Source organism: Crocodylus siamensis, chromosome 4, assembly GCF_052110815.1.
Source record: "Crocodylus siamensis isolate JL-2025a chromosome 4, ASM5211081v1, whole genome shotgun sequence".
NCBI lineage: Eukaryota > Metazoa > Chordata > Crocodylia > Crocodylidae > Crocodylus > Crocodylus siamensis.
In genome coordinates, this window is record NC_143398.1 from 95,195,124 (window position 1) to 95,222,121 (window position 26,998).

At 42.9% G+C, this 26,998-nt stretch overlaps 1 protein-coding gene across 1 annotated transcript in view; it reads left to right on the plus strand.

Moving 5' to 3' along the window:
• Positions 1 to 2,091: 2,091 nt before the first annotated feature.
• Positions 2,092 to 26,998, plus strand: part of ENTHD1 (ENTH domain containing 1) — a 75,697-nt gene continuing 50,790 nt past the window's right edge. The window contains exons 1-3 of the mRNA XM_090042069.1: positions 2,092 to 2,440; positions 5,938 to 6,147; positions 19,224 to 19,342. Coding sequence (XP_089898195.1) covers positions 2,092 to 2,440; positions 5,938 to 6,147; positions 19,224 to 19,342 — 678 coding nt within the window. The remainder of the gene's footprint in view (positions 2,441 to 5,937; positions 6,148 to 19,223; positions 19,343 to 26,998) is intronic.

A 26,998-nucleotide genomic window follows, 5' to 3' on the forward strand; every position in this document is an offset into this window, starting at 1 on the left:
AGTCAAAAAAAACAAAAAAAGACACTGGTGCTAAATGTCCCGCTCAAGCTAGTTATGATTCCAACAGGGTTATCTAATTGACTTGAGAAGAAACAGATCGATATGTGATGCTATATAACCAATGTCACAGTGCATCTCTGCACCAAGAGAGAAAAAGAAAAATACACAAAGGCAAAAGAGAAATCTCATGATTAAAATTTGTAATAGCTTCATTGAAACACATTATAAAATCAGTTTTTTCTCTGCAGGAGTGAGACAGATAAAAATTGACTCCATTTGAAGTACAAACAACAAAGATAGTTGGGGAGTTATAAAAAGGATAGCACCCTCCTTAGAAAGATTTGTCTTTTGCTCTCAGTTCCTAGTGCTTGCAGTGATCTCTCTCTCTGAAAAATCTTAATTAAACCAATACATTTTCCAACTTAGGTGCTTGAAGATGTGCACACTTTGATTAAAAAAGGTTAATGATCATCTTTATTTAAAAAATGAAGGTAGTAACATTTTGGTGTTTTGGTTCAAATTTGTGTCTATCCTTGTATTAAAAACCCCCATATGAATCAATCAGGAATGTGATGCGGGTCGGAAAGGAGAAGGGTGTTGGTCGATGGGAGAAATAAGGTGGAAACACACACATTTATTATACATTTTAATATCTTGTCTTTTGAAGGTGCAAAATACAATTATAGGCTGGGTGCCTGTCAGGGCTTGAAATCAATTTGATACACAACTGAGGCAGCCTTCACTGGTGACTGTCAGGAATTGTACAAAGACCTACCCACCCTAGTGCTAACTAATGAAAAGTAGGGAGGGGAACAGAATCATCTTCTAAAACTGTGAATTGACAATTCACAAGCATTATTTAAATCATTTGGAGGCTGCATTCCCTTTTTATGCTATTACTCCATCAACTAAAATGCATTCCCCGCCCCCCCATTGTGTACGCCAGCTGCCAACACTAATGGATCCAAGCTGATCAGTATAGAAACAATATTCTTACAGTTTAGTGGAGAAGTCCTCAAGCACGAGACGCATTCTTTCTTATTCCATAGTTCCATATATTGTACCGGCAGTGCAATCTAGTTTTTACTGGCTCAAGCCTGGATCTGGCATTTGAATTTAGACTGCTTGTTGTATATGTGTTCAAACATCCTTATTATAGAGATCATACAAGACACCTGAAACCCTGGTTTAAGAGTGGAAAGTACTGTATAAGTGTATTTAAACTTACTGGTTAATAAAATGTGCTGTCCCTTCTCATTTTAGGTGTCTTAACTCTTACATATATTTTTAATGTATAGAAGTCAAAGGACTTTACTAGAATTGCATCCATTATTATGTACATGAGTAAACAGTACAGCAAGGTTAGGTAGCTTGCCTAAAGTTAGTAAATTACTATATTTTCTCATGTACAACATACATTTTTTATTCCAAAAAATAGCTGCTGGAAATTGAAATGTGCGTTATATGTGATATATATTGTAAGAACAGTTTCTGCCAGTTACAGGGCAAACATACAAATAAAATCTGCACACAACTCACAGGGAGCAGAACACAGAGGAGATCTGGCTGCCTAGTGGCTGCTACTTAGTTACTTACTATAAAGATTTTTTTACTCTTCATTTTGCCTTTCAAAAACAGAGTACATATTTTATTTCGGGAGATGTAACCAAGAAGATATGGGCATGACGAGGGTAAGAGTAGAACCAATCTCATCTTCTTTTTATTTTGTTGCCATAATGCAGTCTCCCTTATCTGTTCAGGACCTCCATTTCATGCTAATCAGCTCCACAAGGTAACTGAAAAAAACATTCTTTTCCATCCCCTTATTTTTGGGGGGTTTGCTAACAAACACGCCCAGTCCCACCTACCCTATGTAGATGTGAAACTGAGAACTACACTATATCAGCCTATTCCTTTACCATCAAAACTAAGTGGGTAATAAATAACATGTCTTCCTTATGCTTTCCTATTTGCAGAATTGTGGTGGTTTACTGAGCTGGAGCTTGAAAACACACAGGCAGGGACTGCAGCACGGGAACCCTCTGGTATCTCTTATTAACTTTATAAACTGAACTGCTACTTATCATATCCATGGCATTCAGGAGGCACATGAAGAACCTGGTAAAAAAATATTCTGATGCTGAGGTAAAAGTCAGGGAAGCAACTTCTAATGACCCTTGGGGCTCCTCTAGTTCGCTAATGTTAGAGATCAGTGACCTGACGTACAATGCAGTTTCTCTTCTGGAAATTATGAACATGATATGGCACAGGATGAATGACCATGGAAAGAACTGGAGGCATGTGTATAAATCCCTCACACTCTTGGATTATCTCATCAAGAATGGATCAAAGAAAGTCATACATCATTGTCGAGAGGACTTCTTTAACATTCAAACATTAAAGGACTTTCATTATATAGATGAGGATGGAAAGGATCAAGGTAAAGGTGGCTTGACAAGTCCTGTCAATTAAAGTTAAGAAGGTGCTGGTAGGATTACTTAAATTAATTGCTGAAGGAAAGATAGCAAGTAATTATAGCTGCACCAAAGAAATTTAGAAAGAAGATAAGGAGGAGCAATTTACCATCATATCAGCAAAAAAGTATGCATAAAAAACACCTTCCTAACAAATATAATCAAGGGTAAAATCTTAGATCCATTGACTCTGATGGAGCTAGGATTTCATTTCATGTGTCTAGGGACTAGTGAAAGAAGTTTAAATCCAGTGTGGGGTGAGCTGAAATGCTGGAACTGATAGAAGATTTACATGCAGCTGGCATTTCTGAAAAATGGTGTGATGAAAATAAGCAGTCAAAAACCATATTTTCTGGTTGCTGTAAAATATATATTAAAATAGGGTGAGTTGTAATACTCAGCATAGGACTTTTCAAGAGAATTTGTAGGTGAAGTGCATGAAATAGCATGTGTGAGTATAAAAGTCTCATGTCATAGGAGTATTTATATGACCACAGAAATTAATATTGCTTCTAAGTGCCTCATAGTAACATGAAAAATGTCCAACAATTGGGAGGCAAATGCTGAACATGAATAGGCCCTGTAATCTCTAAAACTGATAGGTCTCATGCGAGTAACACAGGACTTAGCTCTGTAAAAAAATGTGATTGATACACTAAATAACAGTGACAACTATATAATTAGGTTTGACATGATTACAGTGGGGAATTCAGGTCAGTTCCACTGAAATTGTTCATATTTAAAAGTAAAGTTTTGCCGTTTACTATTGGTATGTCTTTCCCATCAGAACTTACATACATTGTCCCATCACAGGAATGATGAAAAGTGGAATTTGATGGCTTAGAAAAATGGTAATGGAGTATAGGAGCATTTTAATCAGTGGAACCTGTGACCATAAATTCTTACCATATGACATCTATGAAGTGACCTTTGGGAAAAGAGTTGGAAGTCACACTCCAGTGCAGAGTAGGAAAGTGTCCATATTACAAAACAGCCACCTAGTTTCATACTGGTTGGTCCACTCATTGGCGATCTATACAGAGAGATCATGGACTGAACAGAGGCCATAGTAAGTGAATCTATCATTCAGCTCTAGCACTGGTTCTTTAGGGCATTATTGATGATACACCTGCAAGCCAGTTTAGGAATCTTGTTCTGCCCCTGTGCATAACACCTATTCTGGAGATAAATAGAGGATTTTCCATCTGGTACCTTTTATGAAGACTCTATCCTAAAGCCAATTCTAGTCTACTGCAAAGGATGAAACTGGTAAAGGATCTGGGAGTTTTATTTAAAGAAAATGAGTCTAATCAGCCATTAATATGTGTGTGCATGTGCATGTGTATGTATGTGTGTATTATATGAGAGCTAAAATCAGGATGTGGAAATCCCACCCTAAAATGACTTAGGTCTTAATTGGAATGAGGATTATTTACATAGGACATAGAATTCCTCATCAAGTAACTTTGTATTCTGGGGAATAAATACATGGATTATAGCGCTATGTACAAAACTTATTCTTGCTGTAGTGATCCATGAAATTGCAGTTAATTTTGCTGAAATGGACCATTATATTTTTAAGCAGAAGTGAAAGAAAATTAGAAAGAGGAGATAAACTGCTAGAAGCTGAACTTCAAACACAAAATTAAATTATTAGTAAGAATGTAGTACTGCTGGGATCTGCATGAGCTGGTAGATGAAGTTACTTGTTTGTTGGCCTTCAGACCCAACCAGACATACACCTTGCCATAATAAATTAAATGAATTATTGGTGGTGATGGGCCTGTCACTTTGGACAATTCATGTCCCTATGTGACGCATGTGAAAGTAAATTCCAGCTGATACAAGCTTAATGCATCTCCTACTGACTTTGTGATGCTAACTATTTGTATCTGTCCCACAGAACAAAATAATCACATCATGACACTACATCATGACACTGCTATAGTTCAATTTTCATGTAATGATGTTGCTGCAGTGAATAATGATGTGCTTCATCTTACACTGATATGAAATTAAGTACATTCAAGACCATTTCATCATCCTACAAGAAGCTGAGGGTCACAAGCTCAGACTTATAAAAACTGGAACTGTCCTCAACCATTTAGGATTTCAGTGACTCTCTTAGCTTTGTGGTAGTATGTAGGTCAACCTGTAGACCGAAACCTAACTGGCTTATGCAAAAATCAGTTTGCCGTGCCTGGACTCTCCAGTTTGAAATAGTTATTCATGAATAAATAAAAGAAATAGTGATATAAATACAGTAATGCATCCTAACACTGAATTCTTAAATGTATATGTCTGTGTAAAATAGATCTTGAAACACAAGCAGAGAAGATATGGACAGACCTCCACCATTGTCTCTCACCTGCTATTATAGGTATTCAGGTACATATGTTAAGGTCTCTGCTCACACTAAAGATTAAGAAGAAATATTCTTCTGCTCTCCCATTTCTACAGTATCTGTCAGTATCAGAAGGAACATCGTGACACTTAGGTTTTAGTAAAGCTGTAACAGGATGCCAGCTCTAAGTGTGTTTATTTTTTTGGACAGAAAGTGCTTTCAGTTTCATCACTGTAACAGCTTCCAAATAAATTCAGGTTTGTGCCTCTCCTAAGCAGAGCAACCACCTTTGTTGCATTCATTCCATTATTCCTGGTAATTTAGAGATATTTATACAAATATGCACAAGCTCTAAACACAGTACATATTTAAAAGAATTTCATAAAGCATGGTTCTTTTTCTGTCTAGACAAAATAATTTAACAGGAGAACCAAATTCTCTTGGGAGAGAGATCTTTAATTCTTGGCATTTCTTTTTGACTGTAGAATTTTGGAGCTGGATAATTTTTTTCAGATGCTGAAGAAGAAACATGATTTAGCATCTATCTTTTTCATCATAACTCATGTTGACACTATATACAACCAAATCCACATTTTAATGGAAGAACACTATGCAATTGTGCCAGAAGTATGCTCTAATGTCACTGTTTTGCACTGCTGTACAGGAGGATTGCAGTTTATAGGTTGTAAGGCCTGGTAGCAACGTGGAGTACCTCAATGTTCTCCTTGTCTCAAAAGAGGAAGGGAAGAAATCTTCTTGAGCTCTCTCTCACCAAAGGAAAAGTTAAGAGAATGGTTTGCTATCTTTCTGCAAAGGTAGAAAGTAAAAAGGAAAAGGAAGTTTTCAAAGATCACGCCCTAAAAATAATCTTCAGTAACTACACAGGCAATTTCAATTTTTAAGTAGCCGAAGAAAAGTTAAGTCTAGTAAAAGACAATGCTTTTATTTCCTGGGTCATTGTCCTATGGTTATAAACCAATTAAGCATTCTCAGTTACTTTGCATATTTTGTAGTTGCTGAGGTGTGTGACATTGAACTGTACCTCAGGACAGTTTTAGATAGTTAATTCTCCATAGGTTTACCAAATGTTTCTTACACTGGGCCTAATTTCTTTAACAGGTTATCATGTGAGGGAAAAATCTAAGCAACTCATTGCCTTGTTAACAGATGAACAATTGCTGCATAATGAACGTGAAGTAGCACGGAGGACTAGGCGTCGCACCTCCTATGCAATGCTTGTTCCTAAGGATGCTACCACCAAGGACTATTCACCAACAATGTCTGTCTCTGAGCCCATATCAGAGCCTCCTGGTTCAGAAAATGCTCAAGGTAAAGAGCTCAGCCTTAAACTCTAAATACATATATATCAAAAGCTTTAGACATTAGTACAGGTGAGACTTTGCATTATCAAAACAATGTGAAAAAATATACCATAAGGAAAGATGAAGAACTTAAGAAAAAAAAGGGTGATGAGGCAAAGCATGAAGGAGCAAAGTGATGCATTCATTCCAGTACTTTTCATTTACTAATCTCAAATAAAATTAGTTCTCAGATGGTGGGGTATTTTAACCTATTTCCCAGTAAATATATCTCCTTTCCAGATAACTTTCACAGTTTTTAACAAAGCTTGGTTTGATTGAGAGTCTTTACTCAAAACTGAAATAGTAGAGCGTATGAATGATTAAAGTCCCAGGGCCCTGTTGCAGGGTAATTTTGGCCAGTTCCTGGAGCTCTTAACCCCTGGGTTGCCTACATATTAACACTGACACCTGAAACTAGTTTTAAGCACTTGTTATGCAGCATAGTTAGGCCTCTCCAGGGCAGGATTACACTAAGGTGTAGCCATTTGAGGCTATACCTTAGTGTAAATGCCTCTGCCCCACCTCAATGGCCTGGATTGGACCCATTGCCTCCTCCTCCATCCCCTCCCTGTTCTCCCCAGCACCCGAGATTCCCACTCACTGCCCCGCCCACCCATTTACTTGTGACTATCCTGGGGGAGCAGGCAAGGGAAGGGTTGAATGCCTGTTGGCCTGACCTCTGCTGCCAGGGGGCAGAGGTGGGGGGGGCTGGTGGGACAGAGGGGAAGCCCAGAATGGGAGTGAAGAGAGGGGATTCTTACCTTTTAGTCCTCCAGGCCCCTGCTGGCCTGAGGTGTGACTGCTTCAAACCTGAGCTAGCTCTAAGGGTCTTGTTAAATCTTATTCTGTGAGCTGCACAAATGTTGATCAGTGTTAGTGCTAGGTTGGAGTTTGGAGCAGTCAAATCTTTAGTCTATACACCTTCTCTGTCTCCTACTTGCACAGCTGTAATTTGCCACTAGAGGCCTGGTGAGCAGAGGCAGGACTAGGAGCTGTAGCTGTGAGTTGCCGCTGGAGAGCTGGGGTGAGCCGACAGGCTTCTATCCCTGCTCTGTGGACAGGGGTGTGACAGATCCTGAGACTTCAACTTGGGTGGCACTTTTGTGGGGAGTCGCCACACCTTAATGAAACAGGAGCTGGGCAGTGCAGATAAGAGATAATCCTCCTGTCCTGGAGTGGCATAACTTTGAGAGCGCTTGACACCACTTTAAGATGTTAATGTGCAGACAGACAATCCAGGGGTGAAGAGCTCCAGGAGCTGCCCAAAGTGATGGTGAAACAATAACACCCATCAACACCCTTGTAGCTCACCGTGTAATATGTAACAAGGCCTTATTATCTGAAAAAAGAACTGCTGCTGTGGGTCAGAATTAAGGGGCCATAGCAGATCTGTGTGGAGGATACTAGGACTGCAATAGCAAGAATTGTTACAAGTCAGCATTATGGAACCCTGGCAAAGTAGGTTAGAGATTTTAGGACTGAAACAGAAATGGGGCAGTAGTTAAGATTCTACTGCATTGGCAAAATCAAGGTAAATAGAGCACAACTAGAACAGAGCTGCAGTGGAGATCAGTGTTCCGTGTGGTGGTAGAGAAGAGTAGCAGCACACCACTTGTGTGGCACTAAACTTGAATCTAGACAGCTGTCATTTAGTGAGAACCCCCTCAAATTCACCCAAACAGTACAGCATACACATGAAAAAGGAGGAAATTGATTTTAGGATATTTTGATGACAAAAAACCTCTCAAGTTTTCAGACTGATCATTCTTTTTAGGACCACTGTCACATGGTATCAACTATAAGATAACTTCCAAATAAGGTAACCATAGCCTGGTGTGAACTAAACCAAGAAGGCTTTAGGCCAGTGAGAGATAGCCTACAGGTACAGTTATTTTCAGTGGTTTGACTACTACTTTTTTATACATCATACATTAGGGGGAACAAACACATGAAGGCTATCCATTCACGAGTAAATAATTCTACATAACATTTAAAATCTAGAATAAAAATAGAGTAGATCTGGTGAATAATTGATATTGCCAGGAGTAAACTCTGCTCAAACACTCTTCAAAATGCTGTAAATTTCATCTGAACTGAGGATGTGCTTTAATATCAGAAAAAAGTGTTTATCCAAATGGGGTTTTTTTGCTTCTGTTTGTGAGTTGTAGATGCCAAGTATAGAATTAAATGTTATGTAGCAGGAATATTCAAGCTGACATACAGTCTAAACAACGAACCAGGCTCAAGAGATGTACAATATTTAGTTTGCTGCTGCACTTTTCGCTCTGCCCCATGTTTTTTTGATATTCTTGCATTTTATATTCAGTTCATTTAATATACAAGATTTTATGCTGCCAGGCACATCAAAGGAAAACCTGAGATGCTACAGTTCCTGGGCAGCATGGGAACAAAGTTAGATGTGGCATCCATGTAAAGAATAACTTCTAAGACAGTGGATTATATCACCACCTGTAGGTGTGTTCCAATATGGCCCACCTGATACAATTTACTGTAAATAGTCTCAGTGCTAGCCCTTGCTGGGGTTGTCTACACGTGACCCTTTTAAGCAGGATTAGCCTAAAACCAGTATTTTTAAGTTGCATTAAGAGCGCATGTCCACACGTGTGCCCTTAATGCGCCTTAAAAATGGTGATTTTAGGCTAATCCCACCTAAATTTGATACCTGCTTAAAGCAAGTACCAAATTTAAATTGGCATAGCTAAGTCACATTAGTCCATATGTAGATGCTTAATATTAACGTGGTGTGTGTCAGTGGACACACACCATGTTAATGCGCATTAGCATGGCTACATGTACACTGATGTAATTTAGCTATGCCAACTTAAATTTAAAGTGCCTTAATGCACATTAGCATGCCTATGTGTAGACATTTACCTAAATTGCCTAAATCCACCTTAAACAATCGTGCATTAAGTTTAGGTGTGCATAATTACATGTGTAGACATGCCTGCTCTCTAGTAACTTTTAGGTCTTACATGCACTGGAAGTTCAGCTGCTGGGTTGCAGAAAGGGAGTCCATTCTTATGTCTGCTTCAGTGCTTGGTCAACAGTTGGCAGTCATGTTGTACTTAGACCTTTGTAAGGTCTTTCAAAATGGGCTTGATGTTTACATACCATCTGTGATAAACGATCTGATTACCATGGCATTAGGGGCTGGAATCTCAGTCTAATAAATTTTTAGCTGATAGGGTTTTAATGCCACTCAGAGCACCACTCATTCTTTGTAAATTATACAGAGGAACAGAAAACAAGCATTTTTCTTATGCCTCCCACCTTGCAACTGCTGAGTTTTCATTCCCCCCTGCCATCAGACAGGAGACACAGTCCACTTCATTTTCCAGGAACCCTTCTAACTCTCCCTGCAAATAATTCCAGCTGATCCATCTCCCAAACCCTTAGAACACTGCACAGTTCTGAAGTGGATGACACCTGAGAAATGAGTGTTTTCAGGGTTGTTAAGTTGGCCTTAACAGCTAGTTTATTGTAAACCAAATAAAAGAAAAAAAGAGCAGTCAGGATGATATATAGATTGTAGTAGAGGAGTACATCTAATCATATATATTAAGGCCTAGTTTTTCAATTTAAAAATCTAGGTTTTACTGTCCCTCTGTTTTTGCAGTTATCGGCTTGCTTTTCCTCACATCGTATTGTCTTCCCAAGTGCTCTTTCATAGAGATTGTCTCAAAAACCTAGTTTAAATTAAATCTTCCCAAGGCCAAGTTCTATTAAAAGTTAACTATGGAAAATAATATTGATAAAAATTATTAACAATCAAGTTACCTGCAGCGGAAGCTTAGCATAGGCATATTGGATAGGTATTACTCACGCAGAGCCACCGAACTTCATCCAGTCACAGAAAATGGTAGAGTCCAATCATGAAGAGCACAAAATAACAGAGAACTGTTACTTACCACATCCCAGAATACAAGAACTAGGTGGCTTCCCCTGAAATTAGCAGGAGACAGGTTTAAAACTAACAAGAGAAAGTACTTTATGCAGCACATGACTAACTGGAACTTATTACTAAAGGAGGTTGTAGAGGCAGATAGTATAGCCAGGTTTGAAAAGGGAGTAGAACCAGCGGTTCTTGACATTTTTAGATTCAGGGTACCCCTCCAAAACCTTTTTGACTTTGGTGACAACACAAGTTGAGAACCACTGTTGTGCTGCTTCAGTTTACCTTAATGGTTCTCAGTCAGGGTGTTGCTGCATGCTTGTGCCTGTACTAGTGTTATCTAATAAATCTAAAGCAGACATCAGCAGAGGGATAACTAATGTACTTTACACCCTGGACAACTTCCCTGTGTCTCTGGGGGTCAGGGGAGCTGGAGAGCAGTGGAGGAGGGAACAGGAGGGTGGTCTTACCTGCCCTGAATGTCCCCATAATTGACATCTCTGGTTAGATGGTGGACAGGGTTCCTCCAGCCCAGCTTGGCTCTTCTGGCCAGGCAGTGACAGTACACAGGGCTGTGCACAGGGCTGCAGCTGGAAAAGATGCTTTTGCCACAGCCCTTCCCAGTTCAACCCCACAAGCTCTTCCCAGAAATAGAGAGGTGCGGGACAGTTCATTTGGCTGGCATGCCCCCATTTCCAGGAGGAGTATTCAGGATTGGATCAGGAAGGGCTGCATAAAGCGTGCACTTCCTGATCTGTTTTTACAGGAGGTGCACAAGGAACTTCTACCTGACCATGGCGGCACCTATGCTGTGGGACTCCAGTAGAGAACCACTGGCCTAGACAAATTCATGGATGATAGACCCATGGATAGCTATTAAACAAAACAGTCAGGGATCTTCTGGCATCTTTAAACCAGTGATTGTGGATGCTAGGCAGGGTGTGACAGAAGATATATCCATCTGAATATACTCTGTTCATGTCCTTTCTCTCCAAGGCATTTACTCCTGCTGTTTTTAGGAACAGAATACTGGACTAGATGGACCATTGGTATGACCTATTATAGTACTTCTGAGTGCACATGTCTAATTCTAAAGGCTCATTCCTGCTCAGTGCTGAGAGATGGGGACTTTTTGGTTGAGGTTCCTACCAATATACCCCTGAGAAAAGGATGAAGGATTCTTTCCTGACTCCAAATGATGATCATTTAAATATTGTATCTCAATAAAAACAATAACAGTTAAGCGACTAATCCCAATTATAACCCAAGATACTACTGATGCTTGGTTTTCAATCTCCTTCACAATTTTCTGGTATAGAGATTGTGCAGATAAGTTGTGTTAGAGTCTCATTTACCCTCAGGCCCTTTTTGTACCATCTACCGCACAAAGGCACTTTAAGTTATAATGTATGTAAAAGAATCTTAATGTAAATGAGAATTAGATCTATTGAGCTCAGTAGCCTGTGGCTTTCCTTTTGTGATGTGTAGAGGAGAGATTCTGTTTACTAGTAATATTAACTTATTGCCAATAACATTTGCATCAGCTTTCCCCATGTAATATAATGAGAGAATCCTGAATGAATATAGTCTGCTTCAGCCATGGCAAATGATGTTACAGAACACTCTCAGTCATAGTAATATGAATTGTAGCCCGGGTGTACACAGGTATGTACTCCCTTCTCCAATTGAAGGGGATTGTTAGCTGGTAGGTGCTATGAGCAAAACTGCAGACTACTCAGTTTTCCTCTGTCCCAAAGGAGCCAGGCCAGGACAATCTGTAACTTAACTATATACAAATTTATTATTATTTACATACATGGATAAAAACAGACATAAATATAAACATATGTAAAGATATAAATATATGACAGTATATATTCATAGAGATATATATAACTATAAACCTTATACTCTACAATGGGTTACCACCACTGGGGTTCCAGGTAAGTGACAAATAAACACAGGTAAATAACAGCAATGGGTCCCAATGGATTCCCCAGGCAGGGTTATAGACACTATTAAACTACCAATACATAAATATAGAAGTACACAAAATATAAGGCACAATATTACAACTTACAAGTTGCTCACCTTCAAAATATAAGGCGCATCAGCATCAGGTTTACTTTAGCCTCTTAAGCCCCCTCCTCAAAACCCCTCAAGTAGCCCACGGGGGCACTGGCTGCACTCCATTAACCAGTGGAAGGGGAAATCCTCAGTGCTCTCCAAGTTCCACTGTGACCTTCAGGGACAGGCCCAGAGGGAGAAACTTCAGACCCAGGGAGCCTTCCCTCACTTAGGCTTCCCTGCAGCCTCACCACATGGGGCAACTTTCCCCTCCCCTGTGGAAATCCCCTTTCCTGGGTAACTCACAGCTCCAGGGTCCCAGGTGGGTGGTCTGTGTCTCCTGGTTGGCAAGCTAGCACCCCTGCTGCTGAGACCCAGCTGCCTCTGCTCCTTCTGGCCTGCCAGCCAGCATGGCATTCCATGGACCCTCATGTGCACCCAAGGCTCTGCCTTCTGCTAAAGGGTTGGAGACCCAGGCTGCCTCATGCAGTGCCGGGGCTCGGTCCATTCCCAGACCTTCCATGTAGTGTCATCTGCACTGAGCTGCTGGCCCAGTGCTAGCAGCAGTAGACCCGAGCTGCCGGAAGCGGCTCCCAGGGTCCTAGTCTGTGCACCGGCTCAGGCACCGTGTGTCTGGCCGCCCCCGAAGTCTGCCAGAACTGCAAAGTGCAGTTCTCAATCAGGTCCAGGGTTCTTTGCCCCCTTCCTCCAGGCAGGGGCAGGGCAGCCTCTCCTCCATCACTTCCTGATTGGTGGGCAAGTCCCTTTTTGAGCTGGCAAGCCTGGCTGCTATTGGCATTCCTGCCACAGAATAATAAAATATGTTCAAGAAATACTGTATGACAAATGTCTTTCAAGAACTTATGCAAAAAAGGTGGGCAGTTTACATAGCTATTGTAGGAAGCAAACACTGAAATAATAATCGATAGCACTTTTAGCCAGCCATACAATCTTGCATGTGTGAGAATCTATGTGAATAACAAACTAAAGTCTGAGCTGGATCCATACTTAAATGAGCTCTCTTTAAATAAGTTGTGGATTTAGTTCTGATGATTTGGTAATTTTTTCTCTAAATATAAATAGAATCAATGTCACAACATAGCTCTGATTTACCTCTCCTAAGAAAAAATGATGGCTAAATTCTCATTAGCATCAGTGCTACCAGACTGATCCCAAAGATGCTGAAGTACAAAGAACTGTAAAAATTTGTGTCCTTCAGAAGAGTGATGGAACAGAACTCCTTCCTCTTGTGGACTTTTTTAAAGAGCTTGTGATGCGAAAAGTAACCTTCAAATGCAAAAAGGTTGTGCTGGTTTTGCTTCTTGTGAAGAACATGCAAAGCCTGAAAAGCTCACATAAGAAAAATAATTGTTTGTACGTATGCATAGTTTCTTTTTCTACCTTAGGATTTTAGTTCTAGTCTTCTGTGGAAGCAAGAGTGGCAGGATTTTCTAGTCAGCTTGTTTAAACTGTTGTTCTTGTCAACTGCTGCCCCCAAAAGCACTGGTAATTGTTGTAAGATAAAACATTATTTTTTTGCATCTCTTAAGCATATATTAATTACCTTTGCAGCAAGAACATTGACAGTACCTTTGCCCCTGCCTTACCTGTGGCAGGGTAGGGTGATTCTTGGTGCTTTTTGGGCAGCATGCTTTTAAATTGTGCTACAGAGTTGTTTGCAGCTTTAGGAATAGGTTAGACAAGAACTTGGATGGTTTGCATAGGGATGATTCTGTTATGGGCAGGGGGTTAGATTGGGTTCACTGGGGGATGGAGACAAAAGCCCAGAGGTAAGTAAGGAGTCTGGGGATTAGGATAAAAACTTAGTAAGACAAAGAAATAATGGAAGCCTTAGCCATGTTCTCAGAGAAAGAATAGGACAGTCAGTCAGATACCTGAACTGTTTAAATATTAATGGAAGAAGTATGGGGAACTGTAGCATGTTGAGGTCCCAGGAGCAACCATGATGCCCCCTGGTGGCTCTGCAACTGTGCCCCACTCCACCCTCCCTTCTCGCTCACCATGCTTTGATGGAAATATAACAACAACAACAACAACAACAATAATAATAGGGAGGCTGCCCATGGGTATTTGCATAGCCTCGATTCATTTGGACCCTTGTTGGGCCTCTCTAGTCAATGGTGCCCTGCTGGGCACTTAAAGCCTTAGGGCAGGGGCGGGCAATTATTTCAGGTGGAGGGCCACTTACTGAGTTTTAGCAAGCTATCAAGGGCCACATGACAGGCAGCCAGGGGCAGATAACTATTCATTTTCTAAATTTTTTAGGGGCCTCGCAGGCTGGATAGAATGGCCTGGAGGGCCGCATCTTGCCCACTCCTGACTTAGGCTAATTGTGTGCCTCTAATCCTCCCTTACACCACACTCCAAGCCTCGTGGGTGTTACCATCATGTTATTCTCTCTAAAGGGGTGGAGGCTGAGGAGGCCAGATCCCCAACAATCTAGCTAGGCCTTCTGGCCTGGGCCAGCTATATTGGACCTGGCTTTGAGACACAAGTTCTGGTTCATCCCTTCCAGTCTCCAGGCCCAATGGGTGCAGGTTTGTGGGAGCACCTCTCTTTTCGGGCTGTCTTGTGGTTCTTTGTTTTCTCCCCTTCAACCTCTGGCTTATTTTCTCCACCTGCTTCTTGTGCCTGACTCAGCTTTTACAGAGCTACAGCCAGCTCAGTCTGAGCCCTCTCCAGCTCAGCCTTCTACCCTTTGTGCATGGCCTGCAAGGCTGCCACCTTGGCCTTCTGGTTGGGGCACTCATCCCCTTTCTGCTTGGCCACTTTTGCCTTCTCATACCAGCCGGTTACTTTCACCATCTCTTCCATCAGTCCTTTCACATCCTGCTTGCTTGTAGTATGCAAGTCTCCTAGCTGTGAGGCAAGGCCCCTCAATTCCTGAGTGACCCCTTCTTTCAACTGATGGAGTCCAGTGTCACACTCGTGCTGCTCTACGTCTACTTCTCTGCTCAGTTGCCAGTTTTCTCCCATCAGCTCAGCATTGGCTCACTGGAGCGCTGCAAGTTGCTCCTCACAGCTTACCTTCTCTGCCTGCTAATTGTCCCTCTGTGCATGGGCTTCAGCAAACTCCAAATTCATTCTTGAGAGATCATCTTGCCAAGTTGTTTGGTCACCCTGTCCATAATGATACAGATACCCAATTGGCATTAGCTCCTGCACCAGGGCTTGGGTACTGGTGAGGTCTTCCTGAAGCATACACAATAGCTATTTGCCCTGTGTATACCTCCTGTGCTAGTCCTGCATGTCTTGCTGCAGTTCCTGCTTATGCTTATTGTGCACCTCTAAAGCAGAGCAACAAAAATTGTTAGGAGCTTCAGAGGCAAAACTTATGAGGAAAAGTTGAAAAACCTACAGTTTTTTAGTCTGGAGAAGTGAAGAGTAAAGGGAGATTTGATAGCAGTTTTCAAATATTTGAGGGGCAATTGCATCACGGGTGTAGATGGGCTTTTCTCTGTGATCGTAGCAGACAGGACTAGGAGAAATGGTTTCAAGCTTTAGCAGGGGAAATTTAGGTTGGAGATTAGGAGGAACTTTCTGACTGTGAAGATTTGGAACAGGGTACCTAGAGAAGCATTGGAACAGGCTATCTAGAGACACTGTGGAATTTCCATTTTTGGAAATTTTCAAGGGCAGGTTGGACAGACACTTAGCTCAGATGTTTTAGTCATGGATGATCCTGCCCTGAGCAGCAGGTTGAACTAGATGACTTTGTGAGGCCCCTTCCAGGTCTACTCTTGTATGATTGTACATGTTCTCCTAAGTTTCCTTCCAGACCTATTTTCTATGATTCTATGGTCATCTTTATATATGCTCTGGGGTGGGGTGGATGATTTCATTAGAGCACCTGAAGTGTCTTGTGTGTTCAGTGTCCCATGCTTCAAAATGGCGGTGGGGAGTGCTTTAACCAAAGCTCGTTTGACAAGCTTTAGTTAAAGTGCCCTGCCACCATTTTGGAGCACAGGAATGCTGAATACATGTGACACTGAGGCTTCTGAAGTGTGCTAATTAGCGTGCCCCAGCAGAGTTGATTAATTAGAACGCACTGGAGCAGGCACTGGGCATGTGTATAGGTCCCCTATGATGTTACTATGATATAGCCAGCAAGCATAATTATGGTCAGTTTAGAATATTAGATCACTATAATCATGTCTGCAGCATAGGTCTCCTATATTTTCATAAATACGACAATATCTGGACAAAGCACTGAACACCACCCTGGCTTTTATTATGGACAAAAAATAGGCCATGACTGTTTAAAACTGATTTATCCAAAACAGACTTCTGTTGGAGTTAGCTGAAAATATCTGTATAGCTCTGTGCTGGCCTTTAGCCAAATCCCAAATACAAAAGAAGGCTTTTCCCACTATATTCAGTATAGCATAGCTTCCCCTAGTCAGTATGGCAATTACCTCACCAGGTTCTTCCCAGCAACCCTGGTTCTGTCATAAATTCTAGAAATCTTTCTCCTATATCCCATTCTTTCCCAGAGGGAAGGAAGGATGGTTTTGTGGGTAAACCCATATTCTAGGACTCAACAATTTTGGGTAGAAAACTTGTCGGGTAGAAAAATGGGGACAATGCTTTCATAACTCACAGGGATGATGTAACATTTATTAGTGTTTTTGTGTGTTAATATGTGCCTCAAAAAAGCCAGTAAGTAAATGGAGGTCCCTTGAGTTCTGGTTTCTCAAGCCTTTTATTATATATATATTTAAAAAAACCCAGTTAGAAGGCCATTTTTTCTTGTTCAGTAACTCCATCACTAATTGCTTTAAGATGGGGCCCATTTTCTTCCTTTTCCTTTTATGGGTTGTTCATTTTTTGCTATCTGGGTACTGGAAAAGTTTTTTCTTTCAAGTATATACTTACTCTTTTCATTCCCAAAGTATTTTTTATAAAAAAGCATATATAAGAAAAACATCAAGCAATATAGAAATATACTCCCTTCAGGGATGTTACTTGGCAGATATTTAACAGATTACTTTTTATCTAGGCGTTTGTATGGTTATTTCATTACTATAAGAAGTGAAGAAGAAATACCAGATATTAAATGAAAACTGCAGAAGAGAGCTTTTAACCATATCTAATGCAGTATGTTCAGGGCACTACAGTTAATACTCCTAATTTTGCAACTAGCATTTGCAATAATCAGCCACTTCACATTGTTGGGACTGTGCTTTTGTCTCATTCATAAGACAGAAGGTCAGTACCTTTGAGAGGTGTGGGTACAATTCAGATTGAAACTCAGAGAGAAGCATGCTACATACTGAAACGTCATTGCCACTTCTTTATTAGCTAAGTTTTACTTGGAGATGTCTAGTTTAAGAGCTGGCTAGCTCTTGTCCCAATTATCTTGTGAGAATTACTATGACCATAGTCCAAAGTGACATATTTAAAAGTTGTCATTTACTTTAGTATCTATTCTTCCCTTCAGTGTGTGAGCATTTGATGTTAACCACATTACGGCTACCTCAGAAATCAATAACTGCACTTTGGAAAATAAACATGCACCTTCAAGAGCTACTGCATCTACCTGATACCTTGCAATATCTTTTTGCGATTCCAGTGTAATGCTGGACAATAAGCAAAAGCACAACAATACAATAAGCAAAAGCACAACAATACAGCTGCTGGACAACTGTACTAATAGTGAAGCTGTTGCTGAGAGCTGTCTAAATCATCAGGACAAATACAACTAGGTGGCCTATATCTTTAATGTTCAGTTACATTATACACACAACTAACCTGCAATTACTATGGAATATAGTTTGTTTAAAAAACACATGAGGTATGGATATCTGAGGTATGGAACAATCCGTGGATTTGTTTAAAAACATGTGGATATCTGAGGTATAACCTTCCTATAAGACCTTCAAGCATCAGGTTTAAAACAGAAATTCATGAAAGTTGTGTCCTTTGTCATTGGCTAACAAGCAAGAGATTTTGTTTCAATACCTAGGATCTAGTCTACCTTTTACTTTCTAAAGCATTGCAGAAGCTGGGACTGCATTGAACTGTTAGACAAAAGCCCAATTAGTTAACCTAGGGACTGCACTGATGAGCTCCAACTGGAGCTGGAAAAGCATAGGCTCAGGGGTGATCTGATGGCCACCTATAAGTTTATCAGGGGTGACCACCAGGATCTGGGGGAACGTTTGTTCACCAGAGCGCCCCAAGGGATGACGAGGTCGAACGGTCACAAACTCCTGCAAGACCGTTTCAGGCTGGACATAAGGAAGAATTTCTTTACTGTCCGAGCCCCCAAGGTCTGGAACAGTCTGCCAGCAGAAGTGGTTCAAGCACCTACACTGAACACCTTCAAGAGTAAATTGGATGCTTATCTTGCTGGGATCCTATGACCCCAGCTGACTTCCTGCCCTTTGGGCAGGGGGCTGGACTCGATGATCTCCCGAGGTCCCTTCCAGCCCTAAAGTCTATGAAATCTATGACATTTTTCCACATTTGTCTCTGAATAAAATTCTCTTTTGGAAGATTGTGGTCTTTAAAAAATGTCATTATCTTTTTCAAATGGCCCTTAAATGCTTTTCTAGCTACTTGCGATACGATGCACACATCTACTATGCTGCAGGAATAATGTTCCTTTTAAGCAATAATAGAAGGTTTGGTGGCTAGGGAGGGGATGATGCTGGTCCTGGTTTGCTGGGCATTCACTCATCTGCAGAATTTTCACATAAGTGAGCAGAACAACCCTGCTCCTTATATTCAATTCTCCTGTTTATAAAAGAAGGTATATTTCACACACTAGGGATATAAACACAGAAGGTAGCAGGTAAGAACAGACGGGCCATGCTGAATTTTGATTCTGTTTGGGTTTGTCAATTATCCTAAAGACTTATAAAAGCTGTTTGCATTCAGACCCAGTCATTGGCAGGTGGCACTGCAATTAATGGACCGAACAAGGCTTCAGAGGCATTTTTCTACCCGATTAACTTCAGGAAATTTAACACCTGTGTAAAACTCATTATTTTGTCTTTTGCCAAAGTAATTTTTTTAAATATATCTTTTCTTGACAGAATGTTTTTCTAAGACAGCATTTGTGCCACAGCAAAACCAGCCTTTGCCGACACCAGGGAAAGCAATAGAGGCCCAACGAACAAAGACACTCAGAATCATTGCTAAGAAGTCTTCAGAGGTAAAATCTACAGGGGACAATGGTGCAATTGAGGAGAGGGATTAATGGATACTTATATAGGTCTATTTTGATTATGATGTTATTCTGTCACCATTCCGGTGAACAATGTCCAACCAGTTGATATTTGGGCACGTCTACATGTGTTGCTATGGCAACATTGTTACTGCGCTGTGATTTAGTACTTCCTTTTGGAAGTACTAAATTACTAAATCATGGCTCAGTTACAGCCCATACTGCACCATGCGCCCTATGCATGGTTATTTTTAGTAGCTACTTCACCATAGCGGCATGCTATAACAGGGGAGCATGTTGCTACGCTAAAGTAGCAGCTGGTCACATGCAGACCCCCACGGATGCTATGTCACTGTAGTGGGTTGCTACAGTGACGTAGTGTAACATGTAGCTGTGCCCTTTAAGAGTCAAAGGCTATGAACAGACTTTGCATTTGTCCCAGGATAAACCATTTCATTCCAGGACAAAGTGAAGTCATTCAGACATCTGTGTCTGTTGACTCAGGATAAATCCCAAAAAGGTTCACAGGATAAGAAGTACCGACATTGTATTCTCAGTACAACATAAAGTGCATCTGAAGACTTATCCCAGGATTGTATCACTGAATCAATGGCAGAAAAGCAGCAGTGCATTCAGCTGCTCACTAAACCCTGATTAGAAGGGTGATGTGTGTACACACCAATCCCAAGATATTTCTGTTTTGGGACAAACACAGGCACAACTTGGCCAGGGCCAAATCAAATGTTTGTTTGCAGCCAAAGATTATAAGTGAGAATGCAGTCTCCTCAAAGATGGTTTTAAGATTGAGGGGCCTAGCCTGCATAACTGAAGGGAATCATACTGGTAACTATATTTTTCCCTCTGATCAGGCCATGGCTGTATGATCCCAGCCACAGTTTGGTCTACCCAGGTCTTAAAAACCTCTAAGGATGGAGATGCCACAACCTTCCTGGGTAACCTGTTTCAGTACTTTATAACCCTCCTAGTGAGAGTTTTTTCTAATATCTAACCTAAACTTCCCTTGCTGCAACTTGAGACAATTGATCCTTTTTCTGTTATCTGCCATCACCAAGAACAGTCTAGCTCCATCCTCTTCGTAAACACAATTCAGGTAGCTGAGGGCCCATCTCTTCCATTGTTTTGACTTACACGTAACTCCAGTGTTTTTATTTATTTTAGAATTAATTAGACTGATGAAATATAAAGTGGATGTGCAGTAGACTAATTCTATTGCACATTAGTATATCACGGTGAAACCCAGAATTAATCTGCACACTAGTGTCACTTAAAAAACATGCACTGGCACTACTGCACAGCAGTGCTGATTACCACACATTAAGTTAGTACCTGTTATTACAGGGACTAAATTTAATGCACCGTAATTATGGCACATAGATATGTCCTTGCCCATTATCTTTTAAAATTGAGATACAATATTTTTAAATGGGAAACTCTGGAGTTTTATCTTCAAGGCTTTCCCTAGGACCTTTGGGGTCTCCAAATGGTGACCTTCAGCTGAGACCACTTCAGGATAGCCAGTACAAGACTCTCTTAACAGCTTGGAAAAGAGTCCTTTTCTTTTCAGTTGGTAAAACTGCTGCTGGTTGAATCCAGTTAGAACACCAGTTTTGAAATTATAGTAATATGAATGGGGTGCACATAGAGTGCCCAAGTGTCATATCTTACTCACACATAATAGTATCTTACACTATGAGCAGTCCCATTTAAATTAACCAGGAACTGATCAATGCAAATAAACACGTCACAATCTTACCCAGCCACTGGAGTTTGGATTATGCGAGTTGATGAAGTCCATTCTGGTGTATGACCACTGGGCAGCAGAAATGATATCTCCCCTTAAATATGCTTGAAAAGATAATATAAGGCTATGTAAATCAACCCAAATATCTATGTATAAAGCTACGTATAAAGCTATGTCAATCACAATAAATACCTAACAATACATCCCTCTAAAAATGCCTGTGTATTGTAGCATAAGCATCCTTTTCCTTCTTTGGCTAAGTACAGACATTCAAAAAGCCTGAGCATGAATTGATTCAATTTTGCAGGTTAGTCTAACCTGCATAGATTGAACCAATTTGCAAGTGAATAGACATTCACTTTTGATTACGGAAATGCAGGCACATGCCTGCAGTGGCTCAGGCTAGAAGCCCGGGGGCACTAGAGCAAGCCCTTATCTGCAGGTAAACTATGCTGAGGTGAGGTGTGGCCAGGCCCCAGCCAGACTGAGTATGATTGGGGAAGGGTTTAAACCTCCACTCCCAGCCTGAAGGATCCCCAGCTGGGGTGTGCCTGGAGGGGGAAGGGGGAAGCAGCCCCTGCCAGGCATTTCACACCTCTGCCCTCACCACTCAAGTGGTGGTGGGTGTGGCTAGCCCTGGCAGCAGCATGAAGTGAATAGAGACTGAGGAGGGTTTAATTCTCCACTCTGTCCCCTGTCCCACTGAGCCAGGGTCTGCCTCACTGGGGTGGAGCAGCCACTGTCAGGGTCGCTCCCTGCTCACTGCTGCAGTGGCAGGGGCCAGATGCTGGCTGGCATAGCCCCCTGAGGTGAAAGAGGCAGAGAGGGGGTTTATTCCCCCTTCTGCCCCCTCTCCCCCTTGGGAACCCCAGCCAGGGTCTGCCTGGCCAGGTGCAAGTGGCAGAGGCGGTGGCAGTGGTGGCTGGGGCTGGCAGACCCTGGCTGTGGTCTTCCTGGAGGAGAGGGCATGGAGTGGAGAATAAATCCCCTCCCTGCCCCCTTTACCTCAGAGTCCCATGCCAGCCAGCCTCTGGCCACATCCCCACTCCTGCAGCAGCAAAGGGGGAGTGATCCTGACATGGGCTGCTGCGCCCTGGCCCGGCAGACCCTGGCTCAGGTCCATGCTGGTGGGACAGGGTACAGAGGGGGGGATGAAACCCCCTTCCTCCCCCGTTAATTTGAGGCTACTGCCAGGGTTGGCCATGTCCTCTGCTGCTCCAATGTGTGTGTATGGGGGGAAATTCCTGACAGGGGCTGAAACGCCCTTCCTGTCCCCTTTGCCTCAGGAGGCCTTGCTGGGCTGGCGCCTGGCCATTTCCTGCCTCTGCCACTGCAGCAGTGAAGGGGAAGAAGGGGTCCTGACATGGACTGCTCCACCCCAGGCAGGCAGACCCTGGCTTGAGTCCGTGCTGCTGGGACAGGGGACAGAGAAGGGAATTAAATCCCCCACCAGTCTTCACTCACTTCAGGCTGCTGCTGGGGCTGCCCACGTCCCCCACTGCTCAAGCAGCAAGTGGGTCAAAATGCCTGACAGAGGCTGCTGTGCCCCTGCCTGGCAGACCCCTGTTTGGGGTCCGTGCTGGTGGGAAAGTACGGGGATAAACCATTTCCCTGCCCTGTCTGCCTTGGGGCGTGGGGTGGGTGGCATCTTGCCATGCTCCCACCCCTACTCTGGCTAGAGCATAGTGGTGGGGCCAGCTCTGCTCTACCGGAGCAGACAGCAGAGCCCATCCCAGGGCTGAAAAGCATGCTGGGATGGTGTGGGACTGTGACTGAACTTAAACAAGGGAAGGATCTGGGACAGAAGTTTCATAAACCAATTTGACCTCAATCAGTTAAGTCTGATACTACATTCAACCAGGTTTATCTTAAACCAGTTTTGGCCATTTTAAAACTAGTTTATGTGAACAGAGCTTCTGTTCTGTTTTGGGTTTAAACCAATTTCTGATCACTTAAATCAGTTTATGTGGAACTTCTGTCCCTAGAGTTAGTAACATTTTATGTTTGCTAGTTTCTTCACAAAGAAGTTATTTTGAAACTAGTTTTAAGTTAATATGTGGACAAATACATATTCGGTAGCTCTGTGAATCACATCACGTGACTAGTTACATTGCTTAGTCTTAACATTTTCTATATCCTCCTCCTACCTCATGGCTGGGGACCTACAAAATTCATGGCAGAAGTGGGGTACATGGCAGCTCCTTTAATCTTTCATATTCCCCCATGCACCCTCCCCCACTACTCATTTCGGATGCGCAGGGAAGCAAAATCCACGGTTTTAAACATGTCATGGTTTTTGCCTCCCCACCTCTCAGCAGCAAGTAGCAGGGCCACCAGGTGCCCTCAGCAAATCAATGGAAGGAGGCAAAGATGGTGCCATATTTAAAACCACAGTTTTCACCTCTCTGCTAATCAGGAGTGAGCCGCAAGTGGGGCCCCTCCACCAATCATCGGTGGCGGGTGAGGGGGTAGGGGAAACTGCAAGGTTAAAGGAACCTCAACACACCCCATTTCTGCCATGAATTCAGTAGGTCCCTACTCATCGCTTATTCACAGTGACCTTACATTAGGGCAGTCCAGCTTCTAAGTGGTTGGGGGACATACGTGCCCCTTCCCTCCTCCCTTGGGCTGCACCACTAGAGGCTGCATGCTGGAAGGGCTGCACTTGTATAAGCCACAGGCTTCTAGGCTGCATTCCACATGGAAGCCCTAGCCTCACCCTCAGCTCCCTTGCTGCACCACACTGCACAAGGGCTCCATGCCACACTGAACTGCCTCCTGGGGTGGGGACAGGAACTGGAAGCCAGAGTAGGGAGAGGGAGCTGGGATACCCTGACTGCTGCTCTGCTGCTGAAGCTGGAACGTTGGACAGCAGCAGCTGGGTGGGAGCCCAGGGGCCATAAATTAACCCCGTGAGGGGACCCCGTGAGGGGCAGCATGCTGCTACCAGGCTGCCAGTTAGACAGGTCTGACCTACATAAAAAAAAGTTTCCTTAAGGATCACATAGAAGCACCCTACCTCATCCCTTCAATGACATGAAGTAGAAAAGGGTACTGATGGACCTTGGAGTCTCCTATAATATTTTAGTTCATTCTGTTTTCCATAATCCATTACTTGAGGGCAAGTAGCAAGGGCTTCTTTCAACAGCTTTAGAGTAGTAAGTAGCCAATTGCCTGTCAAGAATGAGGGTGGAAGAGGACAGAGCCCTGCCCCCCCCCCATCTGGGCCCACTCCCCCTTTCCTCCTGCTGCTTGGGGTCCAGGCCCACTTCCCCCCTCCCAGCAGCAGTGGCAGGGGAAGGGAGGAGCAGGCCGAGGCCCGATGCAGGGGAGGACTGGGCCTAAGGGTGAGGAGAAGCCAGGCTACCATGGCAGGGGAGCAGAGGAGGGAGCAGCAGGCCCAGGCTGACGTGGTGGTGGTGGGGGGATGGGAGGATCAGGCTCAGGGCTGATGCAGGGGAGCAGGAGGAGTGGGCCCAGGCCCAACAGGGGGAGTAGGCTCACTTCTTCTTCCCCCCAGTAGCTGCCGTGTTGGACTGGGCTGGGCTGGGCCTGCTGTCCTCGTTCTACTGCTGTGGCAAGCCAGCTTTTCCCCTGGCTCAGGATTGTTCCTCCTGCTTGGCCCCCCCGTCAGGCCCTTAGCTCACTTCCCCCGGCACATCACCACTGACACCAGGGCAGCCCTGCTCCACCCCAGCCCCCAAGGTAGGGCCTGCTCAGGGATGGGAGGAGCGAGCTTGGGGCCAACCCAGGGGAGAGGGGTGAGGGAGGAGTGGACCTGGACCTGAGGTGGGGAGGAGGCCTGCTCCTTCCCTCCCCCAGCTGCTACTGTGGCTGCATTAGGCCAGTCAGGCCAGGCCCGCTGTCCCCGCCACCCCCCCAACACACACACACACACACACACACACACACACACACACACACACGTCCTGACACACACACACACACACACACACACACACGTCCTGACTTTTCCCCCCTGCTCAGGCCCACTCACCCACACATTGGGCCTGGGCCCACTCCTCCCCGCCCTGCGTTACCTGCAGGGAGCAGGGGTGGGAGAGAGAGGTGAGGGCTGGCCTGGCTTCTCACTTCCATCCACTCTGTTGCTGCTGCCTCCAGGGAGCAGGGAGAGGGGGCGAGGCCAGCTCTGCTGGCCGGGTCCCCACCTCCCCCAGCTCTGTCTCTGTGTCCCCACCATCATGGCAACAGGCTGCATTCTGTCAGAATGCTTCTTTGTGCTCTGACTGGCTGTTTGTCAGTCAATCAGAGTGTGAATAAAGCACTGCGGACAGACAGACAGACTTAGACTTTTATAATATTAGAATGATTGTTGCCTCTGAAGAGGGTATTCAGACTCCGACTCTGAGCTGCTACAACTCTAAACTGGAAGGCAATGACAGGTTGAGGTTAAAAAAAAAAAAGGGAAGTCTAGAAAGATGAAATCCATCCCAGATGATCATTTCTGCTTTCAAAGAAGCAATTTTCATATTGATATTTATTGATCATATTTCTTTCCATACCCTGTGATTCTGACAGGCATAGTCTCCTCCCAAGGCATTTAATTCCGTATGCACTCTAAGGGGAATGTGTCCCAAAGGTTTTATGGCATCTTGGGATGAAATGGAATGTAGCCTAACCTCTGTCTGTTCCCCCCACCGGTTTTTATTTCTGTGGTTCTAGTAAGGATGCTACAACTAATTTGCTTCCTTCCTTATCCCAAAAGCTTTCTTACAAATGGTGCCCCCTACTTTGTGAAGAGATTTGTAAATGAGGTTTTTTGTTTTAAAAGCATTATTTATATTACAGCAATATTCCACCATTCTGCTGCCAAGCTTCTCTTCATATTAATGTCAGCAGCACTTGCCACAATCCAGCTCTCCCTCTGTTCAGCAAGCTGCTTTCACAGTAGATGATGAAACTTGGCACGGATAAACAGTAAATCTTATTAGTGATGCCCACACGTGCTGTGTAAGGGGTTGTATGTAATCTACAGCACTAAAGGAAAATATACACTTTGATTACAAGCAGGGATTTGAAAAGGGTTCATCTCTATGGTTGCTAAGTCAGCATTGGTAAAGCTTTCACATATTTTTAAAAATGATTTGAGATAAAATCTGTCTCAGCCCACTCTGTTTTCCATGCTTAACACACAGAAATCTAGGAATCCAGAAGAGCTTTCAAAGTCAAAGCAATGCTTTCCCTTTCCTTATACTGCACTTTCATCGCTACTATTACTACAGCTACTTTGCATTTATATAGCACTTTACAGTTTCAAGTCACTCTTATTGGCTAATTAAGCCTCACTGTGAGGCACAGTGACTGCCATTAAAAAAGTCAACATCTATTCAGATACCATACTCAATAACAATGTCTAAGACACTGCCTTATTTCCTGTTCTAAGACTAGTAAACTGCTGTGATTTCTTAAAATGTGGTAAGTATAGGTAAATGGTGAATTTTTAATAGTTAAAATTATAGGTAGCAATATTCCTTATATTACAGATGAGGAATCTGACAGGTAAGGGGCCTGATTCTCATTTGTAATAATTCTGCTTTATACAATTATGGCAATGTAAACAGGCATTAAAAGGGACTCTAAATGTAATGCATTCTCATTTGAAAGCACCATCATGCTGTCAGAACTCTGTAAAGCAGTTTTACCATGAATGAGGATCGGGTCCTAGCTGCCTTGCATGTTGCCATTAGCAGAACCAAGATCAGAATTCAGACTTCCTGGCTTCTATATTATACTTGTCTGCCCAGTACTATTTTCATTAAAGGTAGCTTTCAAATTTACTGGACAGAGGTCTCATCTACACTGGGGAAATCAGAGATGCTAATGATCAAAGGTTAAGATCACTGACATAATAATGTGGTAGT